The 27,222-nt window shown below is 40.2% G+C and overlaps 1 protein-coding gene across 2 annotated transcripts in view; it reads left to right on the forward strand.

The window, feature by feature from the left end:
- Positions 1 to 27,222, forward strand: part of TNPO3 (transportin 3) — a 66,619-nt gene that overhangs the window by 35,898 nt on the left and 3,499 nt on the right. For both annotated transcript variants that reach the window (XM_080932035.1, XM_080932036.1), the window contains exons 9-21: positions 322 to 429; positions 2,079 to 2,170; positions 4,050 to 4,189; positions 7,511 to 7,702; positions 8,122 to 8,213; positions 9,536 to 9,612; positions 10,934 to 10,994; positions 11,825 to 11,965; positions 13,198 to 13,314; positions 15,081 to 15,175; positions 16,795 to 16,951; positions 17,152 to 17,319; positions 19,572 to 19,684. In XM_080932035.1, coding sequence (XP_080788161.1) covers positions 322 to 429; positions 2,079 to 2,170; positions 4,050 to 4,189; positions 7,511 to 7,702; positions 8,122 to 8,213; positions 9,536 to 9,612; positions 10,934 to 10,994; positions 11,825 to 11,965; positions 13,198 to 13,314; positions 15,081 to 15,175; positions 16,795 to 16,951; positions 17,152 to 17,319; positions 19,572 to 19,684 — 1,553 coding nt within the window. The remainder of the gene's footprint in view (positions 1 to 321; positions 430 to 2,078; positions 2,171 to 4,049; positions 4,190 to 7,510; positions 7,703 to 8,121; positions 8,214 to 9,535; positions 9,613 to 10,933; positions 10,995 to 11,824; positions 11,966 to 13,197; positions 13,315 to 15,080; positions 15,176 to 16,794; positions 16,952 to 17,151; positions 17,320 to 19,571; positions 19,685 to 27,222) is intronic.

Genomic DNA, 27,222 nt, shown 5'->3' on the forward strand with positions numbered 1-27,222 from the left:
TGTGTTTCTTTTGTTTAAGGTTCTGGAGCTTGAGACATCACTGGATTCAACATGGCGCTGGCCCCCATTACTTAGAAAACAACTCTCTCTCAGGCTAATAATCTTAACTTTCTAGTGGATTCTTGTGTAACACATCGGTTTGCCACCTGACATCAACCTACAGGGGAGCACTTGAGGAGACCTTGTGTGATGATGGAACATAGAAACATTGTGGTTTCGGACTTTGATTCCTTAATGGCTTTTTCTTCTCTATGGATTTTATAAAGGGAATCGACAGCTTTGGTGAGTTTTGAACAGGTGGTACATACTTTTGCGTTTCAGGAGGGAGTTCCTGAAGAGACTGATGACTTTGGGGAGTTTCGAATGAGAGTGTCAGACCTGGTGAAGGACTTGATTTTCTTGATTGGATCTATGGAGTGTTTTGCTCAGGTAAGTTCACTTGGAGACTCTTGGGCCAGTTTTAGCGACAGATTCATTGTGTTTATCTTGCTTCTTTCTGTAGCTTCTGTAAATGTTCCTTCTTCCCCCCAAGCTTGGTGGCCAAATGAGACAGTAGATATGTAAGTGCCTAGCACATTGCCTGGCATATAGTAGCAATGTTTGTTTAGGGTCTGATAAACCAGTTGTAGTGGACAGATAAATTCAGTTATGGTTTATTCTATTACTCTTACTGAGGAGAGAAGTTCCATGTATGCATCTGAGGAATGTGGCAATCTCCAGGAAACTTACAGGGATTTGAACCCATTGGGAAAAATGAGCAGGTTTTCCTGCTTTGATCCTGGCAACTCTTTAGTTATGTGGTATTTCCTTGGTCCATAGTTACAGTTAGATTCTTGTGCAGCTTCATTCCAGAGGTGGCTATTACTAAAGTCAAAGAGTCACAGTCCTGTGGTTTCCTGGTGATGAGTAAGTGACATTTGACCTCATATCATCATTCCACTTATGTTAGACTAACCTCAGGGATTTTTATATTGCTGGATCATACTTTGATGAGCTCCGGTGTGACTGTTTGGATGCTGTGTTGTAGTGATACCAAACTAACATAAGAAAAATCGGGAAGATGAAGGTTTGACACCCTTTTGTATATAAAATTTGTCTATAGTCTTACCCAGGAAAATTCATGAAATTACAACTTTTCATTGAAAAGCATGTCTTTGGAATCACTATGGAGATTTTAGCAAACAGACTTAGTGGGCAGATGACCTATACTCAGATTTCATCTCTTTGCTCACTGGTTCTGTGTCCTTGACTTTAATTTTGACTTTTTATGAATTTAATTATATAAGCTGCCAATGTTGCCAAGTGTGTTTTGTGGAACTCCAGGTTCAGAAGATGTTCTTCGGCAAAAATGAAAGCAAACAAGCTAGCTAAATCATTAACTGAGATTGTGAAATGATAGAAGTATCTACATGTGCACCAAAAGCTCTGTGACACCATGTGAGACAGTTTACTCTGCTTTCCTTTGTAGTCTCTCTTCTGACTGCAGACGTTTGCTTTGTTTTCATGCTTATTTATTTTTGATTGTAGACATTTTACTTAGCCTAATACCTAGTCATGTTCCACACACGGGTATAATCTGAGAAATTAAAAACCAGAACATCACTAGGTGTTTTAGGTCTGCCTTTTTAAAAAACTGTGTTTGGAGAAGCTGTTCTAGAGCCTTCTGAGCAGTTGCTCTCAGCACTGTAACTTGCACTACTCTTTGATGCAGACAGTAATTAATTAAAATATACAGCAGGTGCATATACAGAATCTGTGTTCATGGAAACCTGTTGATCTGCTGTTAAGACCAGAAGAAACTCATTAATGTTTAAATTTTTTCATAATACTCATTTTCTGGAGACACATGATAATCTTGGTAAATAAACTCTTGGTGTTCTAAATACACTAGCTTAGACAGTAGAGTCAGCTCCTTGTTGGTAGTGAGGATACAGAACATGAACGTACTGCTTTTTGCTGGCTCTGCGTGATGATTGGGCTTAAATAAAGAACCAGATTTCTTTGAACTAACATTTTTGTTTTGTATTTGGAATTCTGTTTTTCTTTAATGGATCCATAATCCACCTCTTCTTCTCTAGTTGTATTCTACTCTGAAAGAAGGCAACCCACCCTGGGAGGTGACAGAAGCGATTCTCTTTATCATGGCTGCTATAGCAAAGAGTGTTGATCCGTGAGTGTCTACTAAGTCTTTTGTTGGGAACTCTTAACTATAAGAGAAAGGAGATTTACACCACATTTTTCTATGACATATTATTGGAAAGTCTTAAAACTGCTAAGCCGCTGTCTAGCCTTCCAACTTTAGTTCAGTGCAGGGTGGCCTGCATTGATGGTGCCGTATTTTAATATAGTTCCTAGAGTAAAACTCTTTTTCTACTCTTGATCTAGGAATAGAATACTGATTCCCCCCCCCCCCTTCAGTGGCTCCTTTGTGACAGTGGGTGTGATCAGGGAATTGGAGTATTACATTGTTGGTATTTGCTTAAAAATAATGAGATAGGCTTTAACCTTGGAAAGTTATTCTTAGCTTTTTAACTATATTGATCTTTCTGTATTGGGGAATCTATGGGTTTTGGAGGCAGAGCAATGGCACCATTTCACCTAAAAGAATAGAGATTCTAAATGACAGTTGTTACTTTTGTTATTACCATTGAGAAATTGTATATTATTTACATTTGTGTTTTAAGTGCTGAGAATGAAAAATTATGGCAGTGCTCTTTAAACGGTTTGCTTGTGTCCTGAGTTTTTACACTGATGTAGTAACTTTAAAGCTGCATTGGGTTTTGATCAGTTACTTACATTCAGCGCTGTTTAGGACTTTGGTTGGAAAGCTGGCTAAGCAGATGGGCACCTGTTAAAAGCACAGTGTTTCTTCCGTAGCTAGGGCCTAGCTTTCAGGGCCTAGTCCATGAACTAGACATGTTTCCAGCCCAAGAAATGCGCAAAGAGACGATTTAGGTCTATTTTTTTTTTTTCTAATAAAAGTTCTACTTAATTACTTACTATAGTCTTTGCTCTTAGTGTCTTTTGGAACCTTCTTGGATGGTCTGAGGGTTACCAAAGTCATCATTATTGTACCCAGTGGATGCTGATTTGAAACAGTGCAGTAGATAGACTTCTATCACTGACTGAGTGCCCTTAGGAAGCTTAAGGTATCAATGAGAGAATAACTAGCTTCTCTTCACTCCGATCCAACATGTGATTACAGGGTTCTGTCTTGGTTTTGGGTTGTCCATGTAAAGGATGTAATAACCTAGTAATTAGGAGGTGTGCTCATGCCGAAATCCTGGGTCTCTTCATTCTAAACATCTTCATTTCTGGATTAAATTCCGACTGGAACATCTTCCATGCTGTGTTTTTAACCCAGTTTAGTAGAAGGATGAGTGTGGTAAATTCACAAGACTGTAGACAGTGTTTGGTTAATTTAAATTTTCCCCTCTTGGTTCAAACCAGGGCAACTTAATGGCTCCTCCTGCTTCTTTTCTTGGGTTCTTTTAGTTAGTGAGCCAGTACACCTCAGCTTTCCTTTTCCAAGTTTCCATAGGGAACCGTGGAGGATAACAGCTAATAGAAGTGTTCTACGTGAGTTGTTTGGTTTGTTCATTCATTCATTAAAGCATTAAACAGCATTTCTTGAGGGCCCACTATGTGCCAGGTACTGTTCTAGGTGCTGCAGATAGGGGAATAAATAAAATAGATTCTTTAAAAGATGACTTTGACCTTCAGCTAATATTTTAATTTCCTTCAGAAGAAGGAGCAATGGTCTTCCTCTGGAATATTGATATTTTTATTTTTTATCTTTTGTTCACTTTTGAAGATTTGGAAAATATGCAGGGCTCGGGCATGTGCCTCAGTGGTAGAGCACATTCTTAGTACCTCAAGAAAACAAGAAACTAAGCTCCTTGACTGGAAAATGTTCAGCAGTTTCATTTGGATAGTTATTTATTTACTTAGAAGCCTTTTAGGCAGTACGAAGTTTCACTGCAGCCTATTACTTGGCCAGAGCATTACCCTATAGACAGTAACTGTAAGTACTTGCTGTACTTCCACAGGGAGAACAACCCTACACTTGTGGAGGTACTAGAGGGGGTTGTCCACCTCCCTGAGACTGTGCACACTGCCGTGCGGTACACCAGCATTGAGTTGGTTGGTGAAATGAGTGAAGTGGTGGACCGGAATCCTCAGTTCCTGGGTGAGTGTGGCTTCTGCCTCTGCTGCTGCCACTTGAGCTGCTACTGGTGTCTTCTTTCTTTTGGACTTGTTTTCCTCTTTCTTCTCATAGAAGTGTATTGTAAGCTGCTTAGCTGGGAACACTTGGGGGGTGGACTACTTAGTACTTTTCTTAGAGCACAAACACTTTAAAAGTTTAAAAGACTTGTTTCTGCTAGTCTCTGATACACATGTGAGTTAATCAGACTATCCTTCTAAAACCTAATAGACTGAGGTTTTCTCTGTTAAATACATGTTAAATGTAAAAGCTAAGAGTTACTGTAAATATAAATTAAAATGAACTGGAGAGTTGGAGTTAGAATTTGAATTATTTATCTCAGTACCCCCTGAAATCCAAAGAAAATAAAAAATTTATCCAGAGAAATATTTAACCAAATTCCTGATATTTAAGAGACTCATTCTGAGAATTTTTTTGTGTCCCAAAATATGTAAATGTTTGCAAATAATCTGCCACAAAAAGAAAGGATGTTTTCTTTTTCTCAATTTGTGCATGAAGTCTATGATAGGTGTGCTCAATTTATAACCACTCTTTAGGTAGAACATTCCATTTCATAATGTTTGCAAGATTCCTATGGGTGTGTGTGTGTGTGTGTGTGTGTGTGTGTGTGTGTGTGTGTACACATACGTGATTTCTAGGAGATGGAGTTCAGAATTTTGTATGCCCTCTTCTATCACTCTGAACTTCTTTCTGAGATAGGTCTTTGCCCATGTCTACCCCAGCCCTGGGTCACAGGTGTGCAGTGCTGTGTCTGCCTTTCCTGTAGGTTCCGGGGATTTGAACTCTGATCTCTGGACTTAGCACTAAGCACTTTACCCACTGAGTCTCCTCCCAGCCCCCAAATTGCTGTTTGTTAATTCTTACATTTCTATAGTTTTTGTATCTGTTTTAATATTAAATTTTCTTTCTGAACTATTTTTCTACCAGTAAGCAAATTTGAGGTCATTGTTTGTTATATCCAATAAGCAACGATGTTCAATACCTACTTGCTGATCTCATTCAATTTGTAAATCAGCAGTAAATAAATGCTGTGTTGTTAATATTTATTGAAAAATAATCAAAACTGCTAATGTTCCATTTCCTGGTTCTTGAGTTTTTTTGGCGGGGGTGGAAGGGTGGGTATTGTTTCAGATTCTTGGTCTTCTGAGTCTTTTAACAAAACAGGCTTGGGCTTTTTAAGGAAGAGGATAGACTATACTAGGCTGTGTTACAAATTAATTAATTTTATAGTATTGAGGATCAATTCTAGGCCCATGTGTATGCTAGCTAAGCATCCTACTACTGAGCTACAATCCTTAGTCTAAGATAACCATTTTAATTGAGTTTTGACACACTCTCCTTTTGATTCCTTCAGAGGTTTGTTTGTTTTTCATGTTAACATGAGAATGACCTTACATTTTTAAAACATGTTTAATATTTCTTTTTTCTTCAGTTTTTTGAGTCAGGGATTCTCTGAGTATCTCTGGCTGTCCTGGAACTCACTCTATAGACCAGGTTTGCTTTGAACTCAGATTCCTTGACTTGTGCCCCTAGAGTGCTGGGATTAAAGGCATACAACACTACCACCTGGCACTTTCTGTTTTGGTTTGTTTTAATATTTGTTTCCTTAGAATATAATTTTATAAAGAAAGGTAATAAGATCGAGTAGAATTGGGCTGGAGAGAGGACTCAGTGGTTAAGAGCACTGGCTGCTCTTCCAGAGGACCTGGGTTTAATTCCCAGCAACCACATGGTGGCTCACAACCATCTGTAATGGGATCCAATGTCCTCTTCTGGTGTGTCTGAAGACAGCTACAGTGTACTCATATACATAAAATAAATAAACCTATATTTAAAAAAATAGAATTAACTCTAGAAGTAAACCTTTGCAGTCAACTTGTTGAAACAGTTGCTTTTGGTAAAATAAAGGAATAGTGGTAAGTTCTTTCATTTAGAAGTAGTACAGATAGTTTTTAAGAAGCGGTTTGGGGGATAAAGCACTTGATCTGCAAATTTGGTCTGACAGATGAGGTGGCCAACAGAAATTTCAGTATTAGGGAGGCAGAGACAATATCTCCGAGACAGGCTGGCTAATAAATCAATCAGCAAGCTCTGTGTTCAATTAAGAGGATCTGCCTTGGGGGCTGGAGAGATGGTTTAGAGGTTAAGAGCACTGACTATTCTTCCAGAAGTCCTGAGTTCAATTCGCAGCAACCACATGGTGGCTCACAACCATCTGTAATGGGATCTGATGCCCTCTTGTGGTGTGACTGAAGACAGTTACATTGTGCTCATATATATTGAGAGAGAGAGAGAGAGAGAGAGAGAGAGAGAGAGAGAGAGAGAATCTGCCTCAATAAATAAAATGGTGCATGATAGAGGAAGACACCCAATCCCAACTGCGGGGCTACACATGCATGTGCACACATGAGCATGTATATACATATGTGCACATACACATAACAAAAATGGTGTAAGTGTTAAAGATGTATTGACATGTTGTTTTAAATTATGAGTAACAGTGTGGATATATGCAACATAGGAGTCAAGTGCCTGCAGAATCCAGAGGCATCAGATCATTCTGGAGCTGGTATTATAGTCAGTTGTGAGCCACTTAGTGTGGGTGCTGGAAACCGAGGTCAAATTTTCCAGAAGAGCAGTGCATACTCTAATGATCAAGCTATCCCTTGGGCTCATAGTCAGTGGTTTTCAAACTGCTGTCTTTAGGGTTACAAGGAACAGATGATTACAGTGAAGAAAAAAATTGAAAGGTGAAGTGAATGGAACTTAGGGCCATCTGATACTACATCAGTAAGATCAGCTCCAAATTTGTGGGTTGTTTTGGTTTTATTGTTGTTTTAAATTTTATCTCGTGTATTGGTGTTTTGCCTGCATATGTGTCTGTGTGAGGGTTTCTGATCCCTTGGAACTGGAACTATACAAACAGTGAGCTGCCATGTAGATGTTGGGAATTAAACCTCTGGAAGAACAGCCAAGTTCTCTTTAACCACTGAGCCATCTCCAGACCCTGGTTCACAAGCTCTCACTCTGTAGCCCTGGTTGGTATGGACTTCATTACGGAGACCAGGCTGGCTTTCATTCAGAGATTACCTGCCACGTCTGGTGAATTTTGTACTTTTTATGCGAAGGGTGCTTTATATATTTCATTTTATAAGTTGCTTTTGAAAAACAGGTGAGCCTTTATTGCAACAATAAAGTATATACTTTTCTGGAGTATATATACTCAAGATACGGGATTTTCATATGTATATACATATCTAATTTGTATTTTGCTTTATTTCTTAGACCCTGTATTGGGCTATTTGATGAAAGGCCTGTGTGAAAAGCCTCTGGCTTCTGCTGCAGCCAAAGCCATTCATAACATTTGTTCCGTTTGTCGGGACCATATGGCTCAGCACTTTAATGGACTCCTAGAGATTGCCCACTCCCTTGATTCTTTCATGTTGTCTCCTGAAGCCGCGATGGGTTTGCTAAAAGGTTAGTAACAGATTCCTCTATACCATTACTTGAGGTTAATCAGCTATATAATGTACTTAGTGATAGTGAAGGTAAATTATCCATTCAGGGGTGAGTGTTTAATATGTCTTCATACCTTCTTAGCAAAACTTAAGCCTGTCAAGTTATTTCATGTTGTTTGTATACCATATGCTTGTACAGCATAGTTAAAGATTTGGGATAGAGGCAGCACAATCATACTAAACATACTCATGTTTGCTGCTATGAAATGAATTTTGAGCTTTATTAGTGTGAAAATTATTCTGAATCTTCTAAATATATATAAGATACACAGTTTTTAAAACAGTGCTAATCTTTTCAAAAAATTCTGTTAGTCTGTGTAATTGTACTTCTTGAACCCAGCCTTTATGCCCTTCATTTGAGTCACTTTTGTTTTTCAGGAACAGCTCTTGTTCTGGCAAGACTACCTTTGGATAAGATTACTGAATGTCTTAGTGACTTATGTTCTGTTCAGGTTATGGCGTTGAAAAAGGTGAGCCCAAATGAGTAAGGAATGAACAAATACATGCTTATGCATAGAACAAAAGCATCATTTTTATTTACAAGTTAGTTAGATATGTTTAAAAGGCAAGAGGATGGACTGAAATGTATTAAAATTAGTAATTCTCAGGATCTGCATAGTAGAAAACAAGCAGTTGAATGTTTGCTTGCAGCAAGGAAATGGTCTGGAAAAGGCACTATTAGGTAATTTTGTAGGAACTGGAACATTAAACTGTGTAGTTAGGCCAGAAGCTATAGGTCAGTCACTTGATATGGCCTCTTGATGAAAACATGAAGAAGCGTAGCAAGTACTGAGTGTATAAAGGCTACTGTTACGTTAGCATAGTGATTTCCGTGAGTGTGCATACAGTTTAAAATAATAAGGGAGGGCAGACATTACCCCCTGTACTTGAGAGGTTGATTCAGTAAGAGAGACAAACTAAACTAATGTTGAATTCTAGGTCGCCTGGACTAAATAGTGACACACTCTTAAAACAAAGAAACAAAACCAGTGTCACAGTTATAATAGTGCAGTAAATACATCAGTCGTATTAAATACTTCACAAATACTGGAGTAAATGGTGCACACTGATTCTTTTAGTGCTAAAAGTTTTTCAGTTCGTTATAAGTCAAACTGACTTTTTAACCATATAGTCTCTCACTGACCAAAGTATTGTTTAATTGGCAGGTGACTATTTGAAAATCAGCAGATAAAAGACTGAGTTCAGGTCTCAGTAACCTCTTCTGGCCTCCTTGGGCACCAGGCTCACACACAGTATACTTAAATGTACACAGGCCAAACACTTTAAAAAAATATTTAAACTGTATATAAATGTTACATATTATTAATATAAAGTAACAATGTATAATTTCTATTATAGACAACCCCCCCCCTTTTTGTATCTGACAGGGTTTCTCTGTATAGCCCTTGCCGTCCCATTACTTACCCTGTAGACCAGGCTGGTCTTGGACGCACAGAGATCTTTCCACCTCTGCCTTCTAAGTGTTGGAACTAATGGAGTGTGTCACCACTGCTGTAGACAGTATCTTGATCATAATTAAATGAACAAAAACAATCAAATCACAGTACTTAATGTATCTTCCAGAGTGATCAGATAGTAAATGCGCTGATATGCAGTCTGATACAGAGTGCAACAAGTAGGAAAGTAGTTTTCAAACAAAATTTGTATGACATTTGAATAATTTTTTGGATTCTCTTAAAGAAATAAGCAGTTAAGGCAAGTGTTGCTCTATAAAGGTATCTGTTACATATTCGCTAAAGGTCTGTTTGTGTTGATGTCAATGTCTCTTCAGCTGTTGTCTCAGGAGCCCAGCAATGGCATTTCTTCAGATCCCACTGTCTTCTTGGATCGCCTGGCAGTAATATTTAGGTAAGAAGAGAATGTCTAGACTCGCTTTTTGTAGTTAAAATAGAAGCACAATGAAACACCAGAACAAGCCAGCCAGCAGTGGCGATATGTGCCTGTCATCCCAGTTCTTGGGAGATGGAGGCTCTTAGGTGATACTGCTATTTCTTTCTGCTGGTGCAGATACAGTACTGTTGGAATCATTAGTCTGTATTATATGGGTCCGGAAATTAATGAAGTCTCTTCAGTGTTGGGTGAAATAAATCCTTTGCATTCCAGAGGAGCCATGATTAAAAGGACATTTGAGTAATGGTGACCAAAACTTTGCTGAGTTGCATAGTTTATAAGTTTGTGAGACTCATAGGCAGTTGGGATCTCAGAGTCATGCTCGCATAGAAGCCAGTGTTGGACATCGTTTCTGCTTATTAGCGGTTACTGTCAAGTATCTTTTTGGACCTGATATAACACTTTCCTTCCATTGCTAGGAGTCTGTTTGTTGTTTCTTAGTAGCCCTAACTGTCTTGGAACAAGCTTTGTAGACCAGGCTGGCCTTGAATTCAGAGAGATCTGCATGTCTTTGCCTCCTGAGAACCTGACATAACAATAGCTTTTATTTTTGTGATAAATGAAAGAACATCTACAGTGATATAAACAGATACAATTGTGATGCTACTGTTAAACTTAAGATTTAAAGAGTAGTATGGAGTTCATTGTTAATCATGCTGTTTCCCCTGGCTTCCCTTCAAATTAATCAGCTGTAGAACTAGACAGAGAAGTTGGAATATTTCATGTGGATCCGTAATTTGTATCAGGTTCAAACTAAAACAGTGGCAAACCTTGGTAAGCTAACTCTTAGAGCCTTTTAGCCTTTCCTTTTTTCAGACAGTGTCTTACCATGTAGCTTTGGCTGGCTTGGAGCTCAGTATGTAGACCAGTGTCTGCCTTCCGGGTGCTGAGTCAAAGGTGTGCACCATCACACCTGGCTGAGCTTTTTTTTAATGCTCAGGGAAGATCAGACAGCTTACACTGGTTGTTACTGATTTGGAAAAATACAGTTAGGCTTATGAAGAGAAATAATAGAAAAGGTATAGTGCCTGTCCTGCTGTCCACATAGCCAGAGCTGCATGGATTTGCTTGTTCTAGTGGAAGTAAACAAACAGGTGGCAGTTTAATATTTGTGTGTTTGTGGGATGGCTTAAATTATGTTTGTATTTGCTTGGATGGGCTAGAAGAATCGGCTGGTGTAAGTAAGTAACTCCACCACCTGATTTTATGAGCCGAGAGCATGGTCTGGGTTCCCAGTTAAATTTTTTCTTCACTGTTGGGGGTTTTTGTCTTTTCACAGACACACCAATCCTATTGTAGAAAATGGACAGACTCATCCATGCCAAAAAGTCATCCAGGAAGTAAGTATTGATGGGTATTCTTTTCTTTTCCCTTTAAGGCCTTGAGGAACTTGGTTGAAGAGATACTGTGTTCCTGGTTCATAAAGAGATCTAAGCTATTTTTATGGTTTGATTTTAGGTTCAGACTTGATAATAAAATAGTTGGAAAATGCACTGAAAGGCCAAAAACATAGAAATTCTAAAAGTAACTAATTGCTAGTGAGCTTAAGAAGCCCTAGCACAATCTTTATCCAAGCTAATGCATTAGCTTCCCTCTGTGTAACATTTCCTTTAGACTTTTGTTTGTCTTCCACTTCCCTGGAGCTGCCTTTGATTATCAGTTTCCTCTGTAATTGTTTTTTATCCTCACTAAGGAAACCTGAAGTTTAGAAAAATGTGTATTTTATTTTTATAAAATTGGAGTTGGGTGTCTTGTTCTAAGTAGTCAGTGTGTTTCTCTCAGGAAGCAGTTTTATGTTAGTAATGTGTAATATACGAATCTGTGAATGTATTTACATTCTGGCTGAGTCAGGCCCTGTGTACTATTATAAAGAAAACCTTATCCACATCAGACTGGTGATGATATGTGCTGTAGCCCCAGTAACTCGGGAGGCTGATGGAGGCTGATGGAGGATGATACAGGACCAGGCTAGACACAGGCTTGAGGTCAGCCTGGGCCACAGAGTGAACCGAAGGCCAGCCTGGGCTATGGTGTGAGACGACTATCTCTAATGACAACTAATAATAATAATAACTTGTTTAAGCCATATCAGATGTTGCCAATTTAGGATTATTTTCTCAGCTATTAGTTGATGTTTTTTTTTTCCCCCATACTCTTAACTTTGATTTAGATATGGCCAGTTTTGTCTGAGACTCTAAATAAGCATCGAGCTGACAATCGGATTGTAGAGCGTTGTTGTAGATGCCTGCGCTTTGCGGTTCGTTGTGTAGGCAAAGGGTCTGCAGCCCTGCTACAACCACTAGTCACCCAGGTGAGTCCTCATGAGAGAGACATGCTGTGTACAGAACTCTTATCTTCAGGCCAGAAACTTTGCTGAAGAAATGAAGTCTTTTTGATTGACTAGAAAGGAAAATATATTTTAAATAAATAAATACAGAAAGTGGGTTATGTTATCTGTAGAGAAACGGCCTGTGTAGACGTAGTCTGAAGAGACTAGATAAAATCATGTGAAGAGAACAATGTGTGCTCAGCCTTTGTGTGCCAGTGGCAAATGTTTTCATATTAATATCTTTGGTGAAAATGAAACAAGTCAAACTTTGCTGTTTCTTGGCCTAAACACATTTTATTCTTTCGTGACCATATTTTACTGTTCATACAAGTCTCTTTTATTTGTCAAAAATAATTTTGATTCTCTTTTTTTTTTTCCCACCAAGTGTGTAGTTACATCCATGTGTACAGTGGGAGTGCTGTCCAGTTAACAAAGAGTGTCTTCCTCAGTTGAGCTCTGGTTTTATTATTGAGTTGGGTTTCTCCCTGAACCTGGAGTATCCTAGCTACCTTGCTCCAAGGGCTCTCTCTCTCTGCCTCCCAGTGGTTGGAAATACTGTCCAAATCTCCCCAGTCTCACTTGATTCTTTTATGATTGATTGGCAAGTAATTATGATGGCGTGATTTGCTGAATAGTAATGACATTTAGATCTGCATGAGACGCTTAACCTTCGATCATCAAGTAGTTTGTGCTGACACTGACCTGTCAGTGTCCCAACAGCCGCTGGAACTTTATGGCTGTGAGGTGGTGGGCACTTTGTGCTATCCTAATGTCAAATTAGAGTTAGAAGATTGACTAAGCTAGTGAGACCTACACTTTTACTGTGTGTCCCTTAATGAGAAAAAGAAAAGAAAGTAGGGCTGGGCATGGTGGCATAGACCTTTAATCCTAGACAGTAAGACTCTGTTTTGGAAATACTACCCTATGTCCTAAATTGCTTGTAGTTGAAGTATTTGACACTTCTTTCAACATTTTGTTTGGAAGGAAACTAGTCAAATGCATGAAAGAAGTCTTTAAAGAGACAACTTGAAAGTTAAGAAATAGATCTTTGTGTTTTACAGTGTGTTGCCAAAAAAAAAAAAAAAAAAAAAAAGTACTACTTTGCTTTTAAGAGAAAAGCCCCATCTGAATTTCTTCTTGGAGATTGATTCTTGTACTTCAGATACTTTGTGAAGGGTAAGATGTGGAGTCAATTGGGTAATTTCTTGTTGCAGATGGTGAGTGTATACCATGTACATCAGCATTCCTGTTTCCTGTACCTTGGCAGTATCCTTGTGGATGAGTACGGCATGGAAGAAGGCTGTCGACAGGGGCTGTTAGACATGCTCCAGGTGTGTTATCCTTGGAGAGAACGGGCCAGGCCCTAAGGACATGCAAGCCTTTGTTGTGTCTTCTTTACTCCTGTCACAGTTGCAGCATACTGATTTTCTAGTATCAGGGAAATAGACACTTGGTAATTGTTTCTCTTTTTTCTATTTATTTATTTTAGACAGGGTCTCACTGTATGCCCTGGAACTTGCTCTTAGACTAGACTGGTCTCAAATTCACAGAGATCTGCTTGCCTTCCAAGTACTAGGATTACAAGCTTACACCACTGTGCCTAGACTTTTAATTTCTTCCTAAATTTGTTGGGGTGTGGGACAAACATACCACTTTAGAGTGTGGAGGTCAGAAGACAACCTGTGGGAGTTGGCTTTATCGTGTAGGTCAGAAGATCTAACTCAGATCTCAGGTTTGGTGATTAGACTTTTCTAGTGCATATATAAAATGTCTTTACTAATGCTGGAGCTAAAGAGATGTCTCAGAGGATAAGAGCACTTGCTGTTCATTCAGAGGACCTAGGTCTGGTTACCAACATCCACATGGCTTAGAGCCATCCGTAGGTCTGACCTCTAAAGACACCAGGATGTAGATGGTATACATACGTAACATATAGGCAAAAACACTCAATACAGATAAATACTTTAGAAGAAAAAAGTTTTAATTTCTAAGTTCTGTGTCAAGTATGGTGTCTTTTGATTGCAGGCATCATAAGAAGTTATGATGAGTTAGAAGCCAGTCTGGGCTACATAACAAAATTTTTTTCTCAAAGGCATAGAGACTTGAATTCAAATTTTCAGGTCCCAAGTAAGAAAAGGAGTAACATACATACATCTGTGTGTCCTACCAGATGCACTAGTGCAGGCATCTGTGATCTCATCCAGTGCTTTTGTGGGAATTGAAGATCTGGGACCAGGATGGTCTATGCATACAGTAAAAGAGACTCCATCTCAAACAAGGTGGAAGGGAGGATCCGTACTTAGGTTGCCATCTGACCACCACATTCATATACACACAAACAAGCTTTTAAAAATTCCGTGAAATATTCAAATATGATAGCTCATGGCTATAATGTCATTCAGGAAGCTGAATCAAGAGGATTACTGTGGTTTTTGAGACCAACCTGGGTGTACTGTGACTTTAGCTGAGGAGCTCTGTGACACCACGTTCAAAATAAACAGATCTTAAAGGGAGACTCGACACAGTTCCTGGTCAGTCAGCGACTCAGTCTATTTGCTGTAATCAATTGAAATCTGTACTTTTATCTCTTTCTGAAGTGTGTTTTGTGTATATGATGTGTGTTATATGTGTGATACATCAGTAGGTACATATGTGCGTGTGTGTGCTCACGCGCACATTTGGAGACCAGAGTAGGACTCTGTCTGTTGCCTTGAGACAACCCCTCACTGAAACAGAAGGTCACTTTTCCTCAAGGCTGGCTGGTTAGCAAGCTCTTATGATCTGCTTGTCTTTGCCTGCCAGTGCAGGTAATGGAGACCCAAACTCAGTTCCTCATGTCTGCATAGCAGATGCTCTTCCCCACCCAGTTGTCTCCTTCTTCAGGCCGTGAACCTTTTTTGTTTGTTTTTGTTTAAAACAAACAAACAAACAAAAAAAAACACAAGAACTTGTTTTATAAACTGGGTAAGGGTTCTCTTCCTAATCCACTCATTACAATCTTGTCATTCCCCGAGTGCTTCTTGTACTCTTCGTGTTTGCTATACTGTTGTGACATTCATGTATAAGCGTTTGTTTTTAAACTACTGTCCCATTCTAGGCGCTGTGCATTCCCACCTTTCAGCTCCTAGAGCAGCAGAATGGCCTCCAGAATCACCCTGACACTGTAGATGACCTGTTCAGGTTAGCCACGCGGTAAGTCTACTGAAGAAAAAGACTTTATGTTAACTGCTCATCCCTTGTCACTCCTTTATTTTGACATCTGGCATTTTATTGAGGTCAGTAAAATGAGGTCATTGGGAAAAGTAGACTAATGATTCATAATCTCTTTGTGAGCTGGTCTGTCAGCAGCGTATGGAGTATTGGGTGGGAGCAGAGGAGAAGGAATATGCACAAGATAAAAATCTATTTAGGTGGGCTAGAAATGCCTAAAGCCCAACATCAAATGAAGAAAACGTAGTGCTTAATGTTTTAGGGGTACCGTTGCTATGATGAAACACCGTGACCAAAGCAACTTAGGGAGGCAAGGGTTTATTTCACTCACAGTTCTATGTAACACTTCATTATCAAAAGCAGTGCGAGGGTAGAAGCTGATGTAGAGGAATACGTAATGGCTGGTGTCCCAGGGCTTACTCAGCTAGCTTTCTTATAGAACCCAGGACTATTAGGCAAGGGATGGTCCTACCCTCCATAGGCTGGGCCCTCCCACATCAGTCACTAATTAAGAAAATAATTTACAGGCTTGCCTACAGCTTGATCTTAATGGAAGCTTCCTCTGAGTTGAGACTCCCTCCTCAGATGTCTCTAGCTTATGTCAAGTTGACATAAACTTGCCAGCACACCCAGATAATCTCCAGTGTTACTGTCTCATGATACTCTGATGATTTCACTTCATTCTACCTACTTTGTATAAAATTATATCTTAGAACCAATAAGTGCTGAGTTTGTTGTTTCTGCGGCTGTTGTTTTGTTGTTCTTTAAAGACATGGTCTCCTTGCGTGTCCCTGACTGGCCTAAAATTTCACTGTGTAGACCAGGCTGGCTGAGATCTGCTTGCTGGAATTAAAGATGTGCACCACCATGCCCAGCTTGCTCTGACTGTCGTAATTACTTTCCCCCTGGCGAGCAGATTAAGGAAAAAGGGTGTATTTTGTTTATGGTTTGTTGTTATTGTCTGTCAGGTTGGGGAAGTTTCAGCAGCAGGAGCTTGAAGCAGCTGGTCTCATTGCATCCACGTCACATAGCAGAGAGCAGTGACTGCGTGTGCTGTGCAGCCTGAGATCCCAACCCAAAGAGTGTGTGGGTCTTCCCATTTCAGTTAACCTTATCAAGATAGTCCCCCACAGGGATGCCCAGAATCCTGTCTCCCGGGTGATTATAGATCTGAGTTCAAATTGAGATTGACCATTTCACTGCCCCCTCCCTTATAAATACGTTTGCAGCACAATTTAATGAAAAGGATGGTTTATCTGTTTTGTTGCCCTGGTATGTGCACAACCCCCTACACACACACACACACACACACACACACACACACACACACACACACTTCTCCAGAGTGGCCCATTTATTAAAATTTATTCTCCCACATTTAAGTATTATTGAAATCAAAGTTTAGGGTGGACATTGGGATTCATTTTTGATGTACATTCTGGGTTTTCAGAAGGGTCCAATGACTAGTTACCATTATATTATTAAAAGTATTCAATGCTCTATTTGAACCCTTCTTCCCTATAATTCCTAGCAGCAGTGGTGTTTGCCCTGTTTCTTGCCTGCTTTCATAGTCTAATCTTGTTAATATCTTCCCATACTAGATTTATTCAGCGAAGCCCTGTCACCTTGCTGAGGAGCCAGGTGGTCATCCCGATCTTACAGTGGGCCATTGCATCTACCACCTTGGACCACCGAGATGCCAATTCCAGTGTCATGAGATTCCTGCGAGACCTCATCCACACAGGTGTAGCAAATGATGTGAGTATGAGCATACTTTTCTACTTCGTGGCCTTTTCTCTCTTGTTTGTGTTCTTGATGTAGTTGACCTATACCATCAGGGATCAGCCACTGATCATTAAGTCACTAACTTGTAGGTCTCATGTACCTGCTAAGTGCTGTAGGCTGTACAGAAGAGTGCTAAGCCATCTTTGCTCCTAGTTATTTGTTTCTTCTGACAGCATGAAGAAGATTTTGAATTGCGGAAGGAACTAATTGGACAGGTGATGAACCAGCTTGGACAGCAGCTCGTAAGCCAGTTGCTCCACACATGCTGCTTTTGTCTTCCCCCTTACACCCTACCAGATGTGGCTGAAGTGCTGTGGGAGATCATGCAGGTTGACAGACCGGTAAGGTTCTTCCTAAGGCGTCTGTTGTATAGGTCCCAAGTCTAATCAGCTTTGCTTCCTTGAAATTGGCCCTAAGTTTGAATCAGCTGTGCTGTGTATGTTCTTGGAACCAAATTTAGGCACATTGCTAAGCTCAATTTGAAAGTAAAGGGGCCGTAGAAAGCCAGTGATTGATCATGGGGGTTTCTGAAAGTGTCTTGTTGCTGCCATGAGGTTTTTATGACAGATCACCAGAAGTAAGTCCCGAGCTTTGGGCTCAGAGACACCTACATATTATTATTATATCCAGTTATGTATATTCAGTGTAAGTCACTCTGGAATCTGTACTGGACTATACATTAGTGGATACAAATATTAAGAGTCAACCACAGTATATACACCTGATTGATTTCCCCTTTGGGTCTATTTGACCAGGTCTTTTTTCTAGTTGAATATTTAAAAAGTTGAGGAGCTGCTGCTCGTACAGGCTTGTCTATACCCCTGGCCTGGGAGATTTTATAATGCTGTCTAATAATGCCCAGGTCATCTCAACCTCATGCTCAGTGGGTAATTGAGGGACCTTCAAGTGATTTCAGCACTAGCCACATAGTCATGATTGTTCTTATGCATATCACATGAAATTTTAATTATTTTTATTATATGGGTATATGTGAATTCCTACATATTCGTAAACAACACATGTGCCTAGTACCTGCAAGAGTCTGAAGAGGGCATCAGTTCCCTTGGAACTGGGCTGGTGTGTGAGTGCTGGGAACCAAACCATAGTCTTCTGCAAGAGGAACAGGTGCTTTTAAGCAGAGTCATCTCTCCAGCTACCATGTCAGAACTTTAAGCATAATGATACAGTATAAAAACCGATAAATTATTTTTGAAAAATATGATTTATTATCTTTAGTGTTAATATGTAAGTCATTTAGGAAAATATACACAGAACCTAAAATGACCTGTCTTCCAGAACCAATAAATAAATAATAAGTACGAAATGGTACCTATACACCCAGCAGGAGGCCCATTTAGGCCACAGTACCATTATGAAGACTTGTAAAGGAAAAACTTACACGTTGAATTCCAAATTCCTTATTTTTCTATGGTGACAAATGCCTTTAACCTCAGCCCTCGGGAAACAGGCAAGCATATTTCTGAGTTTCTAGACAGCCAGGGTTACACAGTGAAACCTGAAAAACAAAACAATAAAATAAATAAAACAGGTACATAATTGCACACACCTGTTACCCCAGCTAATTTCATACTTAGGTGCCAGAGGCAGGAGGATCACTATACAAGTTGGGGCAAACCTAGCTATATTCCGGGAAGCCAGGGATTATGTTTAGGCCATGTTATAGAAACAGAGACAGTGTAAGGGTAGAGAGTGTGTATGTGTGTCAGCATGTGTGTTTTGTGTGTAATTTGTTTATTTTTCTTAAGACAGGATCTGACTGTATAGTCTAAAACTAGTCTGGAATTCCCTATGTAACCCAAGTTTGCCAGAAATCTCAGTTCTTGTGCATCTATCTTCCAAGTGCTGGGATAGTGACAGAGGTCTCTGTGCCTGGCTCAGCCTCACTATGTAAAATGTGAGCTGGAGAGGCAGTTCAGCAGTTTGATTCCCAGTACCACCCACATGGTGGCTCATCTCTAGTTTCAGGGGATCTGATACCCTTTCCTGGCCTCCAGGAGCACTGTGCTCATGTGTCATGCAGACATGTATGTAGGCAAAATGTCCACCCATACATACACATGCAATAGAATAAAATAAGCCACACACACTGTAGGACACTCATTAGTATTTTTAGTTATGCCTGGCTTGCCTGTAGTGTCCACAAGTATTCTTTTAATTCTTTATCCTTTGCTTTGATCTTTTCTTAATTTCTTTCTGTCTTCTCGAAGTTATAACATGCTAGCAGCATCTTTTTTACCCATATCTTTTGTCCTTGGTTTCTCTGGTGTCCAAATGTTCACTTTGAATTGCTTTTGGTCTTTAAGCTTGAGTTTTCTAGCACACAGCAATTTTTTTTTTTTAGGAATAGACCAAAAGTCTCATCCAGAAGAGACTTTACTTGCAAGATATGGCTGGCCTGTGTCTCTCTGGAGAGAAGCTAGACCTGCATGTGCAGAGTTCATCAACCCAGAGTGTTTGAAGGCCTAAAATAGTATTTTGTTAGTCTGATTTAGTCCCAGCTAAAGGGTGCTCCTCTGGTATCTGAAGGGTGCCGGGTAAGTAATGTTAAAACTCTGATTCAATCTCTATGCAGACTTTCTGTCGGTGGTTAGAGAATTCCTTGAAAGGTTTGCCAAAGGAGACAACGGTGGGAGCTGTCACAGTGACACACAAACAACTTACAGATTTCCACAAGCAAGTCACTAGGTGAGTGACACTGGGCCCTTGTGACTAGAAGACAGTGGCTCACTGTGTAGAAAAGTCATCTGCTTACATTTGAATTCCTTCCATCAGTTGTTCCATAGCATGTCAGTGCGTGACAGCATCGCCATGCTGTGTATGCATGTGTACACGCACCATACTTTGTGTTCTCTACATGGTGTTCATGTCAGTAACAGTTTTCAGTATAAAATGAAATGTATTTTGGGGCTTGAGAAGGCAGTAGAGTCAGAGGAAGAGAGGAGACAGAGAAGGTCAGAGGGAGGGAAAGAGCACCATGGCAGTAACTTCCTCTGTGTTTTATAACTGTTAACCCTTCTCTGATAGGTAGGACCTTTAGAGTTTTGGCTAAATGTTAAGCATGGGCATCTGTTCTTAACACTTGTGCAATGATACGTAAGACAGAGTGGGTGCTTTGGCAGGTTGATAATGTCAGGGAGAAAAACCTGGAAATACAGTAATTATCCATCAGTAGAGAACGGTTAAGTAATTCATCATATGTCTACTCTAGTAAATATTCACTAAAAAAGAAATACATTTGCTAGATGAGAAATTGTACAAGCAAGGCAAGGTGACACAGGCCTTTATTTTATTTTTGTCCATGATGAGGAAGGAACATCATGTTGGAAGAATATAGAAGAACAAAGTTGCTTACCTTGTGGTGGCCGGGAAGGGCCAGGATAGGAGTACAATGTGTACTTCAAAAGGCTGGGGAGACTGCCCAGTATCTAGAAGAGTGTTTGCTCCTCTTCTAGAGCAAGTTAAAAACCCTAGCTCCATCACAGGCAGCTCACAAATTGTAATTGTAGCTCTGGAAGATCTGGAGGGAAAGTTACGGTGTAGGAGACTGAAGAAACTGGGTGTATTTCTCTTGCATTCATGACGAACAAAGAGTTGATGCTGGTGTTTAGCTGGTTTTCTTTCGTATTCAGCCACATTTAGGTTGGGTTTTCCCAGTTCAGTTAACCGAGCTTGAAAACTTCACACACATGCTCGGAGAGTTGTCTCACGTGATTCTAGAGCCTGTCAAATTGGCAATTAATATCAGCCATTATGAATGTATGTGCCCGTTTTATTTATTTTTCTGTTAGTGCACATTTAAGGTTGCTTCTCTTCTTGCCTACTGTGAACCATGCTGGTATAAAAAACATTATTATAAACATGGATGCTGCTGTTACACATACCTTCTAAAACATGGAGCCCAGTGAGGTGACAAAGACCTTTAATCCCAGCACTCATAAGTCAGAAATGGGAGGATCCCAGTGAGTTTGAGACCAGCCTGTTCTACAAGGTAAGTCCAGGCTAGCCAAGGCTGCATAATAAGAACCTCTCAAAAAAAAACCCACAAAAAACAAAAAAACACAAATGGCTTGCTTTGGGACTTCACAACTCAGGACCTACAAGGTAGAAAGGGAGAACTAACTACAAGCAAGTTGTCCTCTGATCACAACACATCTGCTGTGGTACACACACCTATAAATGAACAAATAAACACACAACACACACCAATAAATGAATGAATGGGTGGATGAATGGGTGGATGAGTGCATGGATGGGTGTGTGGATAGATTTAAAATGAGTGTAGGGGCTACAGAGAATGCTCCTCAGTTGAGAGTGCTTGCTGCTCTTGCAGAGGTCCTAAGTTCAGTTTTCCAGCACTCATGTTGGGCAGCTTAACCTATAACCGTAGCCCAAAGGGATTCACCACCCTCTTCTGGCCTCTGGACACACACTACCACCACCACCACCACCACTACTACTACAATGTTATAATTAAAAATAAATATCTTTTTGTTGTTGTTTTTAAATCGAGACAGGGTTTCTCTGTGTAGCTCAGGCAATACTAGAATTCTGTAGACCAGGCTGACCTGGAACTCAGAGATCTACCTACCTTAGCTTCCCAAGTACTGGGATTAAAAGTATGTGCCACCACCACCACCCAACAAAATGTTTTATTGTGGGTCCTTTGTTTTTGTTTGATTTATTTTGAGACAGGATCTCTGTGTCTCCCAGCTCTTGATAGTAGACAGTAGCCACTTGAACAATTGAAACCTAGTGTAAGCTAGCACTTCATCTGCTTATTGGATATCTGTATCCTTTAAAACTGTCTAAGTCCCATAACCTTTTCTGTGATTATTTCCAACTTTTTTGAGACAAGATTCTACTGTGTAACACAGGGTGGCTACAGCTGCCCATGGTGACCCCCCACGTTGGCCTCTCTAGTGCTGGGATTATTGGTGTAAGGCATCATGCCCAGCTGTTTGCTGTTCGGTTGGTGGAATTACTTTCATATTTGGCCTGTTAACTCCCTACCAGATACATGATATGTAGATAGATCTCTTCTCCATTCCTTTTAACTCTGTTAATTGTGTCCTTTGATGTTCAGGGAAGACATTCATGTTCTGTTTTTAATTTTTGCAGTGCTAGAGATAGAACCTAGCATATTACATGTGTCTTGCAAGTATTCTATCACTGACCTGTGTTACCATTCTAACATTGTTTAATTTATGTATCCTAACCAAGATACTTGTTTTTAACCTACCCAAGAATTGCCAGATTCAGAATCATAAAAAAAGGTCCGCTAGGTTTTCTGTGAAGTTACATTATTAGATTTCCTTCTTCCCTTCTTTCTTCCTTCAGCTTATTTATGGTTGGGAATGGTTTTTGGTGGTGGTAGTGGTGGTGGTCATGGTGGTAGGTTTTTTTTTTAAGACAGAGTTTCTTGGTGTAGACCTGGCTGTCCTGTAACTTGCTCTGCAGACCAGGCCAGTCTCAAACTCACAGAGATCTGCCTCAAGTGCTGGGATTAAGGCATGTACAACCACTGCTTGGCAACTTACAGTTTTCTTTACAATGTTTATTTAAATGACTGGTTTTCTTCTTGTAATGGTCTTAGCACCTTTGTTAGGAGATCCGACACAGTGTACATGAGGATTTGCTTCCAGGCTCTGTTTCACTGATCTATATCTGGCTTTATATCAGTGTCATGCTATTTTGATCACTGTGGCAATATCAGAAATTTTAAAATCCAGAATTTTGAGACCTCCAATTTTGTTGTCCCTTTTAAAGACTGTTTTGAGTACTTGGGAGTATCTTGAGATTCCATTTTAATTGTAGAAATCTTTCATTTTTCTGTAGTAATGTTGTAGGTTTGATGGCTAACAATATTAAATCCTCTGAGCTGGGTGTGGTGGCTAATTGTCTCTAATTCTAGCTCTGGGAAGATGGAAACACAAAAGTGACAAATTTACGGTATCCTTACCTACATAGCAAGTTCAGGGTCAACTTAAGCTGCATGAAACTTGGGCTTAAAAAGAAGTGGATTGCTGAGGTGGGAGGATCAAGTTCAGGCCAACCTGGGCTGTATAGGTAGTTTCTGGTCAGCCTGTTCTATAATGTGAGATTTTGTTTTTAACTAAAAATTTTTTTAAAAAGGAAAAGTGGTGTTATTTTGTAGCTTATTAAGTGGCTAAAAATCATGCTCTAGAACTGATATTTTAATTTGTATCTACTGACTGGATGGCTGAAAATTAGCATGGTAACTGGCTTTTGTGGTACATTTATCCAAAGTGATAATTACCGTCCTGGGTAAGAATCTATGGACTTGTGTAATCTTATGAAATGATTTGATATCCTTTAATGGCGATTCTTTCCTGTGGGGGTGGTATGTTGCCTACATACAGTCTCAGGTGAAAATTGCTTCTCACTGCTTGTTTCCCTTTGCTAGATCTTGCTGGTCAACAAAAACCATGATCAGTTGACTCTGACTTCCTAGAAGCAAATGGAAGCCTAGGGGAAATCTTGCTGAGACTGTTGGTTGCCATTGTGCTATTTTAATTTCGGTTAATTCATTTGCAAATACGGTTAGTGCTACCTTATAAGGCTACTAACAGAAGCCAAATAGTATCTCAAACCTTCTTATACGTAATAGATGATCCATGAAGTTTAACTCCTTTTTGTTTGGAAAAGAAGCTTCCAGAATGTCATTGCCTATTTGCAAAACTAGCTTGGGCATGTCTCTTGCCAACTTACAGAAGCCACCCACACACTTTGGAATATGTCTCCACAGGCCCAAATGTTCTTGATAGGGCTTGTATATAACGAATAGAGTAATGAATACATCTAAAATCAAGGTCACAAGCAACATTCTTACTCAAGAAAAGGGCAAAGGAAAGGTCCTCAGTAAAGCAACATTGAGAATAACCATATTCTTGATCCTTGCCCAGTGAGAAGCAGTTTGAACCAAGTAGCCTTCATTGCCAAACAAGTTCTGCAGCTCCCAGAGCAGACTGTGACAGAGAGAGAGAGAGAGAGAGAGAGAGAGAGAGAGAGAGAGAGAGAGAGAGAGAGAGAGAGAGAGAGTATGTGTGTGTGTGTGTGTGTGTGTGTGTGTGTGTGTGTGTGTGTGAGTGTGAGTGTATAGAGCTAAAAGGAGGTTTGGGATTGCTCACCTTCTCTTAGTAATTCTCTAGTGTGTGTGCCCTTGAACCTGTGCATGACTCAGTCTCCCTTTGGTATAAAGTCCTCTAATTCTTGCCTCAACATGCTGCTTTGTCTGCCTCCTTCGCAGGGAGGGTGAACTGGTTCAGCTTCACTGTAGCAAGTCCCAGCCTGCTCTGCAGTGGTGTTAGTGATTCCCTAGCTTTCTTAGTTGGTCAAGTTAAAGAAAGCTGAGCCTTATCCACCTAGCATATATCCCCCCCCCCCCCCCAAATAGTAAACCACCACTAGCTCAGATTAAAGTGTCAACCTTTAGCACGTGCCTAGGATTATAAGTCTCGAGGAAGAGTGACCATAAACGTATTTAGGAGAGGAATTTGAATTATGGGACTAAAATATATAAAATGGAACCTAGAAAAGTAATAGTGAAATCAGAGAGCTGAGATTAGTCAATGCAATAAGAACAGAGATGAGAAAATAGTGCTTTTTTAAATTCTCCTTTCATTTTATTTGGGTTTTGTTTTTGTTTTGTCTCTTCATTTAGCTTTTTGATCCTTTTTTGTGGGCTTACCCACCAAGGACATTTAAGTTCAAAATTAGCTGGAGTTTTTGCCATATTTGCCAGTCACTGGTAGGATTGGGGATAAAAGTGGAGCTAACTAGAGACCTAGGCCACTCTTACTGTCTTACTGTTCTGATTAATGAACTTATATAAAGAAAAGCATTTAGTTTTGGGCTTGCTTACAGTTACAGCTTCACTTATCATGTGGCCCCATGGGCCTACAACCATATCATAATGCAAAAGTCCCCACAGTCGTTCACGGTCTCTTGACAAGGCTTTTCACTGCTTACAAGTCAAGTCTGAGACTCATGGCAGTCTCTTAACTTGACCCCTGTAAATTCAAAATGGAAAGGCAGATGACACACCTCCAGTGTCAAGGGCACAGACTGTGCATTACTATTCCACAAAGACAGAAAGGGAGCACAGTAAGGAAATACTGAACCAGGGCAGACTCCAAACTCTTCATCTGCATGTCTGATGTCAAAGCACTCTTCAGATCTCCAATTCCTTTCAGCTTTATTGATTACAATCAGTCCCCCCCCCACCCTCTCTTTCTCCCTTTGTCCCTCCTTCCCTCCCTCTCTCACTCTCTCTGGTTCCACACCCTGTTAGCAGTTTTGCTCTGCAGGTATCACTCTAATATCTTGGAGTCTCCACCACAATCCACACTTCACCTTTATAGCTTCATACAGTGGCCTCTCTGGGCCTCCATCCAGGGACACTCTCACAGATGCCTGACCTCAGTGGCTTTTGTAGCTGAGTCTAAAGTCGGATTCGGGTGGTTGAAGCTGCCAAGCTCTGCTGCTAGCTGGGGCTGGAAGTTGACTTCCTAATTCAAATACATTTGTGCCAGCTTTCTGTTGATGGTTTCCTTCAGTGCTAAAGCTTTTCTCTATACTTTTTATCTCTTAGCTCCTTTACACTTCCAAGTGCTCCTTTTCCTCAAATTGCACCTTTTGTATTTTTACTTGCTCGGCTTGGTCCTTTTCATATATAGATCTGTATAAGGGCGACCACTAATCACCACATGACAGTTAATATTAAACTGTTTTTGAAATCTCTTCTGCCAATGCCGATAATCCAAAACTCCCCAATTTAATCTCAAGCAGACTTTGGGACAAGGGCAAAAAACAGACACATTGTTAACCAAAATATCAAAATACCACAAGAAGAGTCTCTAGTCCACTTATTAATACTCTCCTCCTCCGAACCTTCTTGAGCCCAGCCGCCATAGTCTACAATGCTCTCGGCACCACTGTCTTCCACGTTCCTGCTACAATGACCCATTAAGCCCTGCTTAAAGTGCCCAACCAGTGTTCTTGTTCCAAGTCCCAGAATCTTCCATATTCTTCCCACTAAGGTTACACCTATCAGAGCAATGCCCTACTCCTTGGTATCAATTTCTATCTTAGTCACTATTCTATTGCTGTGAAGACACCTTAACCAAGACAATTCTTATAAAAGAAAGCATTTAATTGTGGTCTTGCTTATAGTTTTGGAGGTTATTATCATCGTGGGGAAAATGGCAGCATGTAAGTAGATGTGGTGCTGGAGAATCAGCAGAGAATTCTGCATCTTGATGCATAAGCAGAGAGAGGCAGACATGCTGGACTTAGCATAGGCTTTGGAAACCTCAAAGCCTATCCCACTGACACACTCCTCTAACAAGGCCACAGTCAATCCTTCTAATCCTTTCAAATAGTGCCACTCCCTGGTGGCTAAGCATTTAAGTATATGAGTCTATAGGGGACATTCTTGTTCAAATCACCACAGGGAGCATCATAGCATGTAAACAGGCATGTTTCTGGAGCTGAAAACTTTGCATCCTGATTCACAGGCAGCAGGGAGACAGATCCTGGGCCTAGAAGGATATTTTGAAACCTCAAAATTGGTCATTTTCCACCCTTACCCCATAACACAGTTCCTCCAACAAGACCATGCCTCCTAATTCTTCTAATCCTTTTAAACAGCTCTACTCACTGGTGACCGAGCATTCAAATATATTAGCCTATAGAGGCCAGTCTTAAACCATAACACTTAACTTCACTGTTTACCACAGGTTCCCTTGTATTCAAGTCTTATTTGTTTATTTATTTATTTACTTACTTACTTAATTTGGAGGGTTGGTTGGTTGGTTGGTTTTGTTTTTTCGAGATGGGGTCTCCCTGTGTATCCATGACTGGCCTAGGATTCACTTCATAGATAAGGCTAGGCTGGAACTCATAGAGATCCTCTTGTCTCTGCCTCACAAGCATTGGCGTGCACCACCATACTCAACAATTTAATTTCAGTGCTCTTTTTCTTGCTCTCAAAAAAGAGACTAGAGACAGGTATTTGTCCATCTAGGTTTAATAGAAAGATCTCAAGTAAAGGCGGTATAATTTCAGACTTGTAGAATATTAGGATAATAAATGAATCGAGTCTCCAGCACTTTCTGGATACCTGTGGATCTTCTCTCGGTCAGCCACACATCAGCCTCTGGTGGGCTACTTGCCCTTCATCCTGACAGTGGGAACAGGAATGG

The sequence above is a fragment of the Micromys minutus genome (assembly GCF_963924665.1).
Source record: "Micromys minutus genome assembly, chromosome: 18".
Lineage (NCBI taxonomy): Eukaryota > Metazoa > Chordata > Mammalia > Rodentia > Muridae > Micromys > Micromys minutus.